The 17455-nt window shown below is 34.3% G+C and overlaps 2 protein-coding genes across 2 annotated transcripts; one reads left to right on the top strand and one right to left on the bottom strand.

Annotated features, from left to right (window-relative positions):
* The first annotated feature begins 254 nt into the window (after nt 1-254).
* LOC136970738 (uncharacterized) lies at nt 255-1697 on the top strand. Its single transcript, XM_067265193.1, has one exon. It carries the CDS (start codon nt 255-257, stop codon nt 1695-1697), a length of 1443 nt encoding a protein of 480 aa, XP_067121294.1.
* Nucleotides 1698-9600: 7903 nt separating this feature from the next.
* Nucleotides 9601-10746, bottom strand: LOC136970478 (zinc finger BED domain-containing protein 5-like). The gene has a single exon (XM_067264929.1). The coding sequence runs from the start codon at nt 10744-10746 to the stop codon at nt 9601-9603; it is 1146 nt and encodes a 381-aa protein (XP_067121030.1).
* Between the last annotated feature and the right edge of the window lie 6709 nt (nt 10747-17455).

A 17455-nucleotide genomic window follows, 5' to 3' on the forward strand; every position in this document is an offset into this window, starting at 1 on the left:
CTCTCCCAACTTGCTTTTATAAATTTCAATTTTTGCTGCGGTGCCTGCTAACGTTGGGGAGCTCCCGTTGGGGACCTTTGGGTCCCCAACGGGGGTGCCAAAACAGAATGTGAAAAACATTTGCCAAAACAGAATGTGAAAAAGTCGAATACAAAATCATCGAGAGCATTGATAGGAGAGTCAAAAAGCTAGCGGGAACAAAACTTAACACTACTTTACCCTTTCTTAAGAAATGCAGTAACGCAAGACCAGGGATGCCAAGATTGTTTGCATTTGCCAAGACTCACAAAGAAGGGAAGGAAATAAGGCCAATAGTAGAAAAACGCAAAGGACCGACTTTCATCTTAGAAAAGCGATTACACAAATTTATATCCTCTCAGCTTGATAACAGCGCACTGGTGGCACAAGATCCTGCCAAAGTGGTCGAGGAGATACAAAACTTAGCATTAATGGAAGAGGAAGTGGCAACGGTATTTGATTATGAAAACATGTTTCCCTCCGTAAAAATCGAGTCTTGCAAGGAAGCCCTTTTAGAGTTCTTATTTGATGTAAACCCGGAATTAGCACGTTACAACGAGGAAATATCAGAAATGGTCAATCTAGTATGTTATGAATCCTGCTTTAGTTTCAACGGCCAAGCGTACAGGCAAAAACGGGGAGTACCAATGGGAAGTCCGCTCTCAGGAGTATTGTGCGAGTTGGTCATTAGAAAACTGGAGAAAAAAGTCCTGTATGATTTTAGAAAGGATGTATTATATTTCAAGAGATACGTGGACGATGTTCTTATTGTTTGGAGGAATAATAGTATGATAGGTAAATTCGTGAAAAGGGTAAACAGCAACAATGACGGCCTAAAATTAAAAATGGAACAAAAGAGTTCCCTCGCTATCCATTTTCTAGACATCAATATTGTGTTCAAGGAAGGGCATTTTTCCACCAACGTGTACATAAAACCTACACACAGCCCACTTTATATTCCATCGCATTCTAACGACCCGTACCATTACAAACTGGCAGCATTCAGAGCTCTTATCAGAAGGGCCTATATATATTGTGACAACGTTGTTAACAGAGATAAAGAAATCGACAGAATCACGCAAGTGGCCGAATCCCTAGGTTATAAAAAAGGCACAATAGCAGGATTAGTTAAAAAGTATGAGATGGGCACAACAAGAGATTCAAAATACGTTCCCAATAAAATCACAAAGTTTACTTACAACAAGAGTTCAAAAGGTATCATGAAAGAAATTGCAAATCGCAAGGAGACCAGAATGGTTCTAAAAAGAGCTCCGAACCTATACACAATCTTAAGAAATGATAAGGATCGTATCAAAAAGGAAGAAAAAGCAGGAGTATACAAAATCCCGTACGAGAACGCGGAGCTGGGTATCGTAAAAGACTACATTGGAGTCACAACAAGAACTTTAGGGAAAAGACTTAAGGAACACAAGTATGATGTCAGGAAAGGCTCCAACGCAACAGTACTTTCGCAATACGCGCAGACCCAAGGCTCAGTAATTAAATGGAAGGAAGCGGAAATTGTAAAACCTTTGAGCTCCCCAACGTTAGCAGGCACCGCAGCAAAAATTGAAATTTATAAAAGCAAGTTGGGAGAGGCATGCATAAATGCGAGGGACGCTGACAGCCTACCAACAGCTTGGAAATTCGTAGTTAAGAGATGTATGACGAACTCGTAGGCTTGTCTTAGCTTGTTTTGGCATCATTCCTCGATAATCTGCCACTCTTTTTAAAAAGCATCACCAGTGGAATCGTTTCCCACTATAACGATTTGATTGTATATTTATGTATATTTATTTACTTATATTACCATGTTCTTCTTTTTTTGTTTGTTACGGACGGTTTGAATTTTTTCAAACGTTTGTATTCTGTTAATGGAACGATAATGTTCCTTTTTTCGAATGTTAGAACCTGGAGATGGCTTGTTGAGTAAGCCGAAAACGTTAGTTTTCTAATTAAAATTATCTCAGCTATAAGTAAAAGGTGTTATTTTGTGTATTAGTACATTCCAACATTAAATGCTGTCAAATTAGTAAATACAGTAGTAGTTTTGACAAGCCGAATATCTATTTCATAAACTACTGAATGATTTTTTACGTTTGCTGTAACGTAACGTTTGGAATTTCGATCTAGAAGTTTTTCTAATAAGTAAACAAAATTAACTCTTTTTTATTTAAAAATATTAATGCTGGAGATTTAAAACTTATCGACCCTGTAAGATTCGTGCACCCGTCATATTCTTGAATAAAAAAAAATGAATAAAATGCTTTATTAAACTGAAAAAATCGTCATTTCTTAATGTAAACCTATAGGCCACGTGATGACATTCGACAGAACATGGCGGCGATGACTCGTGTGTCGCTACTCCGATAATAAAGGTACTCCAGTATAAACTATTCAGTAAATTAATTTTATTTTGAGTTTTATCTGTACATTTTTAATTGCGTTTAAATATGCTGTAATTTACTTTATTTAAATATAAAAAAGACTTTTTTGGATAACAGTAATTCGTTTCAATTAATTTATTTGCGAAGTTTTTCGTCTAACAATCTCCTAGTTACGGTCTAAGTAAAAGTTTAAAAACTTTAAACAATATAATTGAAGTATAACTTTCAACACAATAAGATGCGTGAGAGGAAATATTTTCAAAATTATTTATGCGTAATACCTTCATTCTTCATGCAACTTCTTATTTTACAACAATGGAAGTAATAACCAATTAACTAAACGTGGAAACAATACATTGAAAATAGCGTAGATTTCCTATTTTAATGCAATATCTGCAAAATCAATTTTTTTGTACAAATAAAACAAATACATTTAATTGTAGCATTAATTAGACATCTTCCATTGTCTGGCACTTTTCTGGTTCCGTAGATTAAAAACATAAAACAACGTAAGTTTTCAAATTTTAGGAACACAAAAAATGCACTGTAATTTAGCATAACCGAAATTGAATTGTTCCAAATTATCCACAATGCAATTTAATGGTACAGCTAAATGTATTTAACCATGAATAATATATTCTTGGATATTAATTACTAGCGTGAAATCTGGACGTTAAAAACCTAGAAATTTCTGAATTTGTTCACTCCAGTTATAAACAACTTAATCAACAACATTCCATACCCGGGAAATTATTGACCCTCGAATGGCAACGATTGTCCCCTAACTATCAACAAACCGTTATTCCTTCGGAGCAGGTAGATCATCTTGCACGATGGTTTATAGTTAGCGTCCGAACTAGTCGTTTATTTAATATCCCGGGAACACCTATGGCCCTAATAGTGATTCGTTTTCGATCACGTGACATGTTTTCCCATCCAAAACTTATAAAAGACGCTTCCTTCCCCCCTAAAGGGCTCTCCTTCGTCTCGCTTTTACGACGTGCACTACGCCATCCGCCGGACTCTCAAAAAGTTTCTAAGTTCTTTAAGTGCCATTGCCCTGTCTACGAATTCTAAAGCTCTACGTGCCATCGGCCCATTAACGGACTCTCCATCAGCCAAACTTTATCGTCACTTCTGAGTGAATATCAACCTACCGGGACTTTCACCGGACTCTGTCTATTACGGACTCGTTAAGAGGTATGAGCATATATTTGTAAACTCTCTCTCTCCGGACCCCCTTTTTGTTTATGAGGGTAGACGTGTAGACGTGTAGTTTTGTTCGTTTCGAGTTTAATAAATCTTGTTTTGTTATAAAATGGTGTCTTTCTTGACTGTCGGCTTCGCCTTATCGTCGACCCCATCCTTCCTCCTCCTCCACTCGCGTAACGCGTAACGCGCCGTCTACGTGACAGCCATCCTAGACACGTGAGTCGCCGGAAAAAGAGGTACGACAGCCTCTTACCTCCCCGGGATCTCACACATTGGTGACAATCGAGTGGGTTTCCGACTTATTCGGCCCCCCCGATTTCACACTAGGACCGTCTGGGGCCAGATTCAGAGACCAGAATAGTATTATCGAAAATGCCTATTTAACACTAAAATTTAATTTATTTAACCGAAAATCTAATTTATGCAAACAAATTGATCTAAATTACTGATTTAAAATCTTTCAACAAAGCGGGAATTTTCCATTAAAAAAAAAAAAAAAAAAAAAACACGAACAAGTTTTTCTTGTTAAACTTATTTACACAATCCGTTCAAATAATTCAGTTTACAGGAAAATGCATTTGGAATGCCCCTGCATTTCTTAGAACATTTCTTCTCGAAGGCAATCGTCATTGTAACAATAATTATAGTGAAAAATACCTCGAATAAACATCAAATTACTGCGTGTTTAAAGGTAATTATAATATTCAGGTAAAAATTTAGTGTAAGCTAATAAGTAAATTAATTTTACATAAAGCATTAGTATTTGTTCTACGAGAATGGCGATTTCTCACCATTACACTTTCCCCATTGCGGGCCTGGCCTAATCCACGACAAATATGAAATAAAAGTCTCACTTAGTGTCAACGGGGAGAGAAGACCCAAATATGGGGAAAAAGTTATAAAATAAAAAATTATTCCTAACGTTAAAAAAATAAAAAGCTTACCAAACTATATAAAAATATATTACAACAGAATTGACGTAGAGAAGTGCAATAATACAATTAGTTGGTTTCAAGAATGCAATAGACATTTTCAGGTATGAAATACTTTCGATAACGAAGTGGTTACAAAATATGAAGCAACATCGTCACGTGACTTACTCTTATAAATAAGCTACATCCATTCTCAGCAAACAATCACCAATGTGTTCAGTTCAGGTAAGTTTTTCACATAATTTCTTTATAGACGGTAAAATTCTACTTTTCTTCCTATATATTTACGTTAAAATTTTCTTAATCTTTAATAGTTTAGAATAAAAATACTTTGAATAAAAAATAATAATAATACGTTTTGCAGATATTAATACAAGGAAGAATTGTTATATAATTTGCTAATACGAAAATCATGAAGGCCGTCGTTTTATTATTCTTCTTAGCTTTTATATTCTGTACTTTAGGTGAGTGAAAAAGACTTATTTTTAAAGTATATTCTGATTAAATATTTTAATAAATTTTCCCTCTAAGAAAAAACAATTGATTTTCTTAATTTATGAACCAAAAATAGGATTAAGAGTTTAAACAGTTTATTACAACAATAATTATTAATATCCTATAAATTTGTATAACAGAGATCATGCCCGTGGAAGCTGGATTCGGCTGTCCATTTGATCGAAATCAATGTAATGATCATTGCATAAAAATCGGTCGCGAAGGAGGATTTTGTGAAGGAATTTTTAGTTGGACATGCAAATGTGCAAAGGCAGTATTTCGTTATGTTTATGTTTGAAGATTTCATCGAAATCAATGAGAAAGATGAAAAATGCACTTTATTTTTTATATGACAAAGTCCCTTTTGTTTTTTATATCTAAAATCTGTAAGAGCATATACATTCAATTTGATACTAGCCTATTTGTAATTTGTTATAAATCTAAATAAAAATTCGAAATTGTACTTTAACTCGCTATGATTGCCCTAACAACAGAAAAAGGCAGTCCGTCTTCGACCCCTTTTGGTGTCCTCACTGTAGGACCTGCGCGAAATTTAACAGATCGAGCAAACGGCCGTCTTCAAATCCCTACGCGTCTTCATTGTCAAATGTATGCGAAATTTAAAAAAAAGGGAGAAAGCCGGCTTCTAACCCCTACGTGTCTTCACTCTCAAACCTAAGCAAAATTTAGATAAAGGAGCAGAATGCCGCCTTCCACCTTCTACGTAACTTCGATTGCAGTTTCATAGACTACATTAAAGGGACAGGTATACCATCAGAAATACCGTCTTCATCCCCATTGCAATGTTTTTCTAGCAAAGCTTACTGCCATCAATCGTGCAATTCAATGGTCAACTTTCATCCATAACAACCAAAGTATTTCTCTGTTTGCTCTTAGTCAGTCTCTCATAGCAGTAAATCTCTTGCACCACTAATCCTCGAATCTCATATTCACTGAAATACATAGTGTGCTTAATTCTCCCCTACAATAAGTACTACATTACCTGGAAGGATGCTCATATTGTCACTGTCGGAAATGAGCGTGCACACTTCCTTGTCAAATCGGCTGCTTCCGATCCTACGATTGACGTCAGCTGCTGCAAAATGCCTCTGATTCATACAACATTCTTCGGAATGAGCTTCTGTAATAATGGCAGCATTCTTAGGATGAAAAGCATAATCCTATTACCTACAGCTTTATACCAAACATCAAAAAACTTCTGAGCGATTCTTGGTTCTCTAGGGACTTCTACTCCCCTCAATACTACACGGGACATGGTAGATTCTTCAGTTATCTGCAGAGGTTCTTTCTACGCGATTTCGAACATTGCTTGATATGCAATGTGGCTGATGATAGTCACCATTATCTCTTCGAATGTCTCTTTCTGGAAGGACCAAGGAATCTACTACAGACTTCTGTGTTAGAACGTGGAAAAACTGACCGTGCAACAATAACAACTAATTCAAAATAAAAGTATTTACTATTACTTCAATTAGCTGTTAAATCCTACAATAACCTGATGCCAGTTTTTCAAATTTTCAATCATAATTTGACTTTAAACAAGCTTTTCTCTGTTGACTTAACGACTAATCCATGTATTTTAATTATTATGTATCGGAAAATCATTTCAATATGCACTGTAAAATACTGTACATACGCGTATTCATAAACTATATATACATCTTTGTGTTATTATTATTACTGTCTGTAACTTTATGTGTCCTGCCGCCTGGTAATCCTCTGGGTGCCAGGTTGCACATCTTTCGTGCAAATAAACTATACTGATGATGTCGCCACTCTTGGTCCTACGTGAAATTTATAGCAAAGGGAGAGAACCTATTGTACCTATTTATTATCACATTTAAACTAAAATATGTGTATTGCTGTCTAAATTTTATGTATAATTCGGTTAATTTATTCAATTCGACTTTAAATTTCAAATATAAAGTGTCAAATACATTTCAACTTAACATTTTATTGCCAGTTATTCGGTTTTAGTTTTGTGAGATAAGCAGAGGGTCAGGGGTTTATCCCCGCTGACCACTTACACTGCACGGGTTGGCAAAACCCGATCTCGTTGTCGTTTCGGAGGGCTAGGAGAGCAAAAAAATGAGTGGGGAGGTGCGTCGGTAAGTCGACAGGCGTCTTGGATTGACAGGAGACAGGTTAACAAATAAAACATTTATTGAATAACTAGAATACCATACAAGGCGATTACAAACTATTCTACGGTACTATGCGATTATATGCAAGTAGATATAAAGCTCAACAAATTCTAAACAAACAGGTGGCTATGAGCTAAGGCTATTGCCGTTGCGGGAAGGAGAGTTTACAAAGATCCTAACAAAATACCTCTTGGTGTGAGATTGGACAATATAATTCGATGTATGGCGGTCGCCGACGATGTGGAAGAGTTGCTGTAGGTCTTCTCCGACGGGACTTCGTTCCTGGGCATGGAGACGGACGCAACTACAATAATAACTTCCTATGCGAGCGCCCTAAGTTTCCGGTGGCGCGAGCTTTTAGTGTTAGTGTTGACGATGACTTGCGAATTCTTGACAGCTAAGTGTCAACTTTCCCACCTAACTGTTGATAGTTACTGGAGACCTCTGCTCCGTTTCTCCGCGAGTTTTTTTCTATCAATGATCGTTTACAAAATTCTTCAACAAAAAATGAAAGTTTTTTTCATTTACACAAATTTTCCCGCTAAAAATCCGCGGTCTCACAGTTTTTTATAAATAAAAAATCATAATTTACTTAGTGATTGTAGTTTACTTATTATGAAAATATTTCAGACAACTCTCAAAAACACAGGAGAATACAAAACAGCGGAAATTTACTTTTTTTTTCCTTCAACAGAACGGCGCCAACAGTGGAAACATCCAACAATGCATTCCAACAATTGGTTACTTTCGACAAATACGTGACACGTGTTACGTCAAAACATTAATGGATTTGAATTATTTCACTTTATTAGAAAATAGAATACTTTTCATTTTTAAACAGAATTATGAAAATGAAATTTACACATGTCAAGTGCATTCATTTATTCTAATGCTACCTTGTATTTTGGAAAGTTCAAACAGGAATGTTTATTATAAACGCACACATGGAATTTCTTTCCGTTCTTATTTATTTATTTATTTATTGGATCAAAAGATCTCAAAACGCGGAAATTTGCAAAGAATGTGGAGGATCAAATTACACAAGTTCCAATACTTTTCCTTGTTAGTGAAACATGAAACAGTACGATATACATGAAACAGTGAAAATAAAATGCATTTTTAACCCACCAGTATTTTACACTATTAGAATGGAAACAATATGCAAAAATTGATATATAATAGTAGTTTTTGATGCCATGCCGATAATTTCACTATTTTAAAATAAAAATCGGCCTCAGTAAGACACCACGTGACGCAACTCGTATGTTTTTAGACGTCCTGTAGAGCAGGGGTGGCCAACTTTTGTGTACATAAGATCTACTTTTTATCTTAAAAATGTGTCGCGATCGACTTGTTGTCGTAGACATAGTTTAGGTGGCGAGGAGATGCGAAGTACATACTATGCTTATACACTGTTTCAGTACGAGGTGCACTCCCGATTTTATTTTATTTTATTTTATTTTTTTTGCGCCAGGAAAATTTATCGTGGTAGAATGATATAAGATTTTTAGACTTATTTTTTGCCAATTTATCAATTGTTCGCGGGAGTGCACCTCGTTCTGAAACAGCCTGTATATCTACCTACGTAAAAAACAACATAATTATTTAACGGGCCAAAAAAATCACTTCCAAGAGAATTAAAACAACACGAGTAATTATTAACAATATTTATTAATTCAAATTAGCTACAGATAAAGACATATTTAGAATTTATTTTATTACCTTAACATTAATGAGAGGACTGAGTTTGCGTGTCTCTAACCAAGAAATCATAATCAGGTGTATATCCCGACAAAGATAATAATAACGAGTCTTCAGTATGGGAATCAGTGAGGACGGAACGTTGTTTAGTCTTCGTTAACTTTAAGTATGAAAATGCCGATTCACACAGATACGTAGATCCGAAACAAGAATAAATATATTCGCTACATTTGGTGATACTGGGATATTTTTCTCGTTTGACGTATTTCCAAAAATTCTCTTCAAATTTTCTGGCTTGTAAGATTAAATCAGTTCGTAAAATTATAATTTCATTTTCTAATGCCTTTTGCTCCATATGAAATATGTCTGAAATTTTTTGGCTAATGCAAATTTGGTTTCGCACTTAAATCTTTTTTAAAAGGAAAAGATATAAATTCCACAATTTCTTTAATTTTTTCAAAATCTTCAATTACTTTTTGGATTTCCGTGATGTATTTGTCGATCTTATAATTAATATTTTTATGTTTTTGTATATTATCCGCCATATTTGGAAAATGATTCAGATTATTTTCTATTCAGATATAGCAGATCTTCTATTAGCAAAATAAATTTTGTTTTATATATAATCTATGCAGCTGATCATATCAATTACTGTTTTATTTTTACCTTGTAATTCTAAATTTAAATGACTTAATATTGAAGTAAAATCCAAGTTTCGTCATTTATATTTTCACATTTTCCACCTTGCTCGTGAAGAAAATCTATTATTTCAGGCAATAAATGACGAAATCGTTGCAGAAATTTACCTCCGCTTAGCCATCTAACATCGGTATGTAGTAATAATTCGGGTTGACCTTGGTCGAGCTGCAGTTGGAAGAGACGCCGTTTGAGGGAACTTCCTCGAATTGAATTAACAATTTTAAACGCTATGTCCATTACCTCTTTTGTGTTTAGTCTCTTGCTGGCTAACACTTGCTGGTGAATTATGCAGTGGTAGCTCAAAAAGGCTGGGAATTTATCTTCATTTTGACATAGGGTTATAAATCCATTTATGCGACCTATCATTGCAGCTGCGCCATCCGTTGTTATTGAAACTAATTTAAAAAGTGGTACTTTCAAATCATTGAGCAAGTTTTTAAAGGCTTTGAATATATCTACACCTCTAGTCCTTTCTTTCAAAGAAATCATACCCAACAATTCTTCTTTACATGTAAAATCCTTAAAAACCATACGAATGAAAACGAGTAATTGTGCTGTGTCACTTATATCTGTCGATTCATCACATTGAAGGGAAAAACAAGAACATCTATTAATATCGTTATATAACTGTTCTTTTACATTTCCACTCATCTTCTCAATTCGTCGCATCACAGTGTTTCGAGACAGTTGTAGATCTTGAATTGCAGCAATAATTTCACTCTTGTTCTTAAAATCATTAAAAAGTGAATCTGACATTTCCAAAAAAATTTCCTTTACAAATTCACCGTCAGAAAATGTTTTACAGTTTTTTGCTAAGAGGTAGCTTACTTTGAATGATGCAGTAGTTACTGCTTGTGACTTCAACATTGGTTTTTTGAAAACATTTTGTTGATTTGTTAATTGAGTTTTAAGACCCCTAACTTTATGTTTTCTCAGTTCGGAATTTGGTGGATAATCTGTTTGATACTTGTTATGTAAAGCTAAAAAATGTCTCTCCAGATTACCCTTTTTAGCGATGGCTATCGAAGTAAGGCATATTAAGCAACGACATTTATCATTCACCATTGTAAAAAAGTAATCGAGTTCCCATTCTTCATTGAAATGATAAGTTTTCGATTTTTTTGGTTTACTACTCATGTTCGTGGGTATACTAAAATGCAAAAGAAATACGACAATAAGTATTGAATTAAATATTTTCCTAGAAAATTAAGAAAATAGTTTAGAGGTCTGTTGCGGAGAACGCTTACTTATCAAGTAAATAGATAGGTAAGAAAAGCCACAATTTAATTTAAAACATAAAGAAAAGGTACTTACATTTTAAACAGAAAAAAATTGAAACTCAACGTTATCACTTTCGGGGACCACCACTTCACCCTTCCTCTCTTTACCGTGTTTCGACCTACTCTCTCCGCCCCTCTTCCAGCCTTTCTTTATTTCGGTTTTATGACCCTTTGTCTACATTTCTTATTCCCTTTTTATAACTGTACTCAAATGGATTGCACATGGACCGACAAAACCACAACTCAGGGAGGACGCGGAGGGTCCGATATCACTACAGTTGCGTTTGCGCGTTATGTTCACGCGTTGCGTTCGGTTACAAGTGTAACACATTAAATCAAGACATCGCAAACGATCGACCAAAATTGGGTTCGCGATCGACTTGTTGGCCACCCCTGCTGTAGAGGGTCAACATAGGTATTGGCGTATCAACAGTCTGATCCTGTTTGCCAGGTGGAATTTTAAATTTTTCTGACATTTTTCTGTTAATTTCCCTATTGATTGTTTAATTAGACAATATAATAATATATTATGTAGGATGAAATAATAATAGAATATTATATTGCACGTGTAGGCATTTTTATGCATGAAATACAGCTAAATAGGCAAGTCTTTTTTTTAAAGATTGATTTGGACGTCCGGAAAGTATTAAAGGAAAAGTATGATGTACAGGGGCAAGCCACTACTAATTCGAGACGAAGAGGATATATATTAATTTGAAATAATTAATTTGATAAAATTAAATTAAATTTTACAAAATTTAATTTTCCTAGTTTTTTGCTAATTGCTAAAATTGTTGCAAATTAATATATACCCTCTTCATCTCGAATTAGTAGTGGCTTGCCCCTGTACATCATACTTTTCCTTTAATACGTTCCGGACGTCCAAATCAATCTTTAAAAAAAAGACTTGCCTATTTAGCTGTATTTCATGCATAAAAATGCCTACACGTGCAATATAATATTCTATTATTATTTCATCCTACATAATATATTATTATATTGTCTAATTAAACAATCAATAGGGAAATTAACAGAAAAATTAAGAAAAATTTAAATTTCACCCGACAAATTAGACCGGACAGCTTTGATACGCCAGTTCCTCTGTTGACCCTCCAGAGCAACGGTCGGCAACCGGTGGTCCGCGAGAAAATTTGGACATTGATCAACAGAAGATTACGCCAAGTATTACGAAAGAAATGCAAAATGCTTTTCACTCATTGGGGTTTTTTTTAATTCGAATCTAAAACCAAATACGAAGCGACTGCTATCAATAAATAATGAACAATAAACAATAATGTGAGTGCGACTGTCGTCCTTGGTGGAAAAGCGCTAAGAATCCATAAACTTCTTTCAAACAACCAGCAACGAATTTTAGGCTCGCATTAATTTGTTATAATTAAACACGCGAGTTTCATATTAATATAGTAAAATTGAACTTTTATATCATTACTCTACAGATTTTGTATTGTTTTAAAAAAAATCACGATAGTGGTCCGCGGGATTCAAAATTGTGAGTTTAGTGGTCCGTGAGGTCAGAAAGGTTGCCGACTGCTGCTCCGGAGGACGTCTGAAAACATACGAGTTGGGTTACGTGCTGTCTTACCGAAGCCGGTTTTTATTTTAGAATAGTAAAATTATCGGCACATCAAAAACTACGATTATATTTTAACTTTTTCATATTGTTTTCTTTCTAATAGTGTAAAATACTCGTGGGTTAACAATGCGTTTTATTTTCACTTATGTTTCGTGTCACATAACAAGGAAAAGTATTGGAATCTTGTGTCATTTGATCCTCCGAGATATTTGCAAATTTCCGGGTTTTGAGATCTTTTGATCCAAAAAAAGGAAAGAAATTCCATATCTGCGTTTATAATAAACATTCCGGTTTGAAATTTCCAAAATACAAATAGTGTTAGAATAAATGAATGCAATTGACGTGTGTAAATTTCATTTTCATAGTTCTATTCATTAGAAAATAGAACATTTTTCATTTTTAAAGTGAAATAATTCAAATCCATTAATGTTTTGACGTAGCGCGTGTCACGTATTTGTCGAAAGTAACCAATTGTTGGAATGCATTACTGGATGTTTCCATTGTCGGCGCCGTTTTGTTGGAGGAGAAAACAAGAAATCTTCCGCATTTTTTTTTCTCCTGTGTTTTTGAGAGTTGTCCGAAGAATTTTGATAATAAGTAAACTTCAATAAGTAAGTAAATTATGATTCTATCGCTAGTTACTCCATTTTGATTTATAAGAAATCAAAATGGAGTAACTAGCGATAGAATGTTAAATTGAAACGTATTTGACGCTTTAGATTTCAAATTTCATTTAAAATGTGAGAATTTTAAAATTTAAAGTTGAATTGAATAAATTAACCGAATTATATAAAAATTTTAGACGTCAATACACATATTTCAGTTTAAATGTCACATAAAAATAGGTTCATTAGGTTCCCTTGCTATAAATTTCGTGCAGGTCCGATCCGAGAGTGAAGACATCATTAATATAGTTTATTCGCAACAGACAGAAGCTTGTTTAATGATTAATTATGGTTGGAAATTTGTGGAACCGGCGTCGGTTATTGTAAGATTTAACAAGCCGATTGAAGTAATAGTAAATACTTTTATTTCGAATTAATTATTGTTGCGCGGTCAGTTTTCCACCGTTCTAACACAGCAGTCCGTAGTAGATTCCTTCGTCTTTCCAAGATGAGATATTCGAAGAGATAATGGTGACTGTCATCAGCCACATCGCATATCAGGCAACGTTCGGAATCGCCTAGAGAGAACCTCCACAGATAACTGAAGAATCTACCATGTCACGTGTACAAGTGCCTAGAGGGGAGTAGAAGTCCCTAGAAAACCAAGGATCGCTGAGAATTTTTCTCGTGTCCGGTATAAAGCTGTAGGTAATAGGATTGTGTTTTTCACGCCAGGAGTGCTGTCAGTGATACAGAAGTTCATTCCAAAGGATGTTGTAAGTATAAATGACAGGCATTTTTCAGCAGCTGAGATCGGAAGCAGCCGATTACACAAGGAAGTGAGCACGGTCATTTCCGACAGTGCTGATATCCAGGTAATGTAGTACTTATTGCAGGAAGAATTAACCATACTACGTATTTCAGTGAATATCAGATTCGAGGATTGGTTGTACAAAAGAGTCAGTCTCTCATAGCAGTAAATATCAGTAAAGACAGTAATACTTTGGTTGTTATGGATGAAAGTTGACCATTGAATTGCATGATGGATGACGGTAAGCGCCGCTTCAAAAGAAATTGCAATCTGGATGGAGACGGTATTTCTGATGGTATATCTCGGTCCCTTTCGTGTAAACTACGAAACTGCAGTCGACTGTACGGATCAAGAGAGAACTGCAAAATGTATCAACTGTGTCAGAAGAAAGCTTCAAAACAACGAACACAATTCAATTGACAAAAACTGCCCGGTTTTTCAACAAGAAAAACGGAAAATACAAAAGAGGACAGGATACAACTACTGACAGTTACTTCAGTAAACAACAATATGCCAAGGGCGGCATATCTGCACATCCGGACTAGTGGTTCCCATTGGAGGTTGCTCGAGTGCCAACATCTTCTCAACGTCGAAGTGTTTATTTTGGACAGTGACTTTTCCAGAGATAATATAAGTGTCGGGCCAGTCATTTACTTTGTATTTCAAGGATAAGTAGCAATCTATGTATTTATGTAATTATGTATATGTTATTTTGTTTTCGATAAAAACCGACGCAGGCGCTCTCAGGGTCCCATGCTAATTCTTCACACTTTCCTGTCCTCCTTTTTTCATACTTCTTTCTCATGCTTTTCTACATTCACCTTGTTTCCTATTTCTTAAAGGGCAAAGTCTGTAGCTGTAAACAGACAGCCCTCCTTGACTTTAAGATCGAAGATCGAAGTCGACGTTACGTAGAAGGTGGAAGACGGCATTCTCCTCCTTTATTTAAATTTTGCTTAGGTTTTAGAGTGAAGATACGTAGGGGCTAAAACGCGGCAGTCACCCTTTTTTGACCTTTCGCGTAGCTTTTACAATGAAGACACGTAGGGGTTAGAAGACGGTCGTTTGCCCGATTTTTTTAAATTTCGTGCAAGTCCTACAATGAAGACACCGAATGGAGTCGAAGACTGGCCTGCCTTTTTCTGATTTTTGGGCAATATCGAGTCAACGACTCGTAATAATTATTGACTATTTTGAATGCATTTTCATTGTATATGTTGTTTCAGAATAGTTCGAATCGAATGATACCGTATTGGCAATATTCGTGTTTGTTCTATTATGGCGAGGTATCCTTATTGACTTTTATCGTTAGTAGTTGTTTGAATATTGCATTCGACTGGTTTAATTAATATACGGAAGTAATTATAAATATGTTTTGAAGTGTGAGTTAGTACGAATGAAACTCCACAAGTAATGTTAGTCAGGTGTGGAGTTGCATTCTTTCCAACTCTTAATGGAACTCTGGCGCAACCACCTCCCCGTGGTGAGTTCTGGGTTGCCATTCGTTTGAAACGACGAAGGGTAAGCGAAGAGTTGCGAATTTAATTTATTATTACTGTATTTTCGTGGAATGATTGGGATGCTGGTCTATCTCGGAGACCATGAAATCAGACATTTCCATATAGTGAAAATGGCAAGACGGTTTTCCATGAGGAATGCCGGTTTAAGTGAAGTTATACATTTTTCTCTACAGGGAGCATTAAAAAATACGAACGAGTTACGTCACGTAAAAATGAATGAGATTTTATCCTAAAACTGTCAAACTGTCTGCATTACATCAAAAACTATGATTATATGTTTAATTTCTTCATTTTGCCTGTTTTCTAACGACGTAAAATACTATTGAAATTCTGAAAGTGCTTTTTTTCGTGTATTTATTGTTGTTTGATTCAAAAACGCAGAAATAAACGTATTAAATTTAAAAGAAACTCGCTGTAAATTATCTCAACTTGCACCAATTAACATTAGTTTTGTATGAAATTTGGGAGAAAAGTGTTATTTTTAAGGCTAGGGTAGATGGTCAGTGTAGCCCACACTGACTGACTACTAATGTCAATAAGTCGTTAACTGTTTTATTGTCTTGTAAACGAAAATTCTCTTCCTGATTTTAAGACAGTCAAATTACAATGTTATGATTTTATTGGACTAGGAAGAATGTTTTCTTTAACGTTTAATTTACTATTAGTTTCATTAGATCTGATTAATTTTATATTTTAGTTACAGTTTAACCGACTTACCGGTAACCTCGTTGCTTCCGGCATGTTGGTCTTTCCGGTTTATATGCGGCTTGCCCCTGTACTGTACATCATACTTTTCCTTTTGACAATAGACTCGTGCCGGTCATCTATTAACTATTTTAGAGGCGAAGATTTGAATTGAAAAAACGTGACTAAACAAGAGCACAAAAAGGTAGAGAATTGCTTAAACAAAAGAAAACATCTTAAATGTGTTTTAAATAATTATTTAAGCTAATTCAAACATACATTATTAATAATTTCAATATTAATATTTATTAAACAAACCATATTTATTGCATTCTTTGAATGCATTATTTACAATAAAATTTATGAAAATTACAATTTGAGCATTTTTAAAAGCTCCCTTTGACATTAAAATTATGAAAAATAAACAAACATCAGAAAATAAAAACTCTGCTTGCAATTTTTCTTTTTCTTTGTTTTTACTCTAGAAGAAATATTAAGCAAACATGCTTCAAGCATTCATAAACTGTAACAATTCCAAATACAAGCTATTAATTATAGTTTTTAACATACATCTTCTATATTATATATATATATACATATGCACTTATAATTCTTTGCTTCAAAAAACCATTAACAATATGGAACAGAGAAGAATTATGATGTTCTTAATTCAATTTGACATCATCTTTCCCAAATATAATAATAAATACAAATTAGTTTACATACAGATTTAACACACACATACATATATATATATATATACATATACATTTATTTATTTATTTATACTTTTATATAAACTGCTCTTAAATTCTGAATTGCTATATATATTTTTTCACAACTTTACAATTGATCAACGCATCTAGAATTTACAATAGAGCTTCTTAAATTTTTCAAAAAACTGCTTTTACTTAGCAGATATTGATATTTTGTGTGTTATTTAATGTGTGATGCACTATGCAAATTTTAAAGCATTGCATTGATTTTAAATATGCATTGCATAAATTCTTATAAAAACAAAGTTTAATATTTCAGAATAAAATATCAATATTTATTTTATCTTTTATTTAAATTTTAAAAATTCGCATTACAGTGAATCATCCGAAATGCACAGGATTCAGGACTAATTAATTCGAATAATGGATATTTATGGATTTTAAATCGTGTTAAATCAAATTCAAACACCTGAACTGTGTGAGTTTCAAATAATTACTGTACTTGACTGTGCTGTTGTCATTAATTTTCACGTTCACAAGCGTTTAGGATACATTACAAATTTCTTTTAAGAAATATATACAGGCATTATTAAGTTATGATATTTTTAAATATAAATTTTGCAAAAGGCACAACTT

The sequence above is a fragment of the Centruroides vittatus genome, unplaced genomic scaffold (genome assembly GCF_030686945.1).
Source record: "Centruroides vittatus isolate TY-2023 unplaced genomic scaffold, ASM3068694v2 contig_1049, whole genome shotgun sequence".
NCBI classification, from domain to species: Eukaryota; Metazoa; Arthropoda; class Arachnida; order Scorpiones; family Buthidae; genus Centruroides; species Centruroides vittatus.

Excerpts from the sequence above, each read along its gene's own strand:
- LOC136970478 (XM_067264929.1), bottom strand. The coding sequence starts at position 10,746 with ATGAGTAGTAAACCAAAAAAATCGAAAACTTATCATTTCAATGAAGAA.
- LOC136970738 (XM_067265193.1), top strand. The coding sequence starts at position 255 with ATGCCAAGATTGTTTGCATTTGCCAAGACTCACAAAGAAGGGAAGGAA.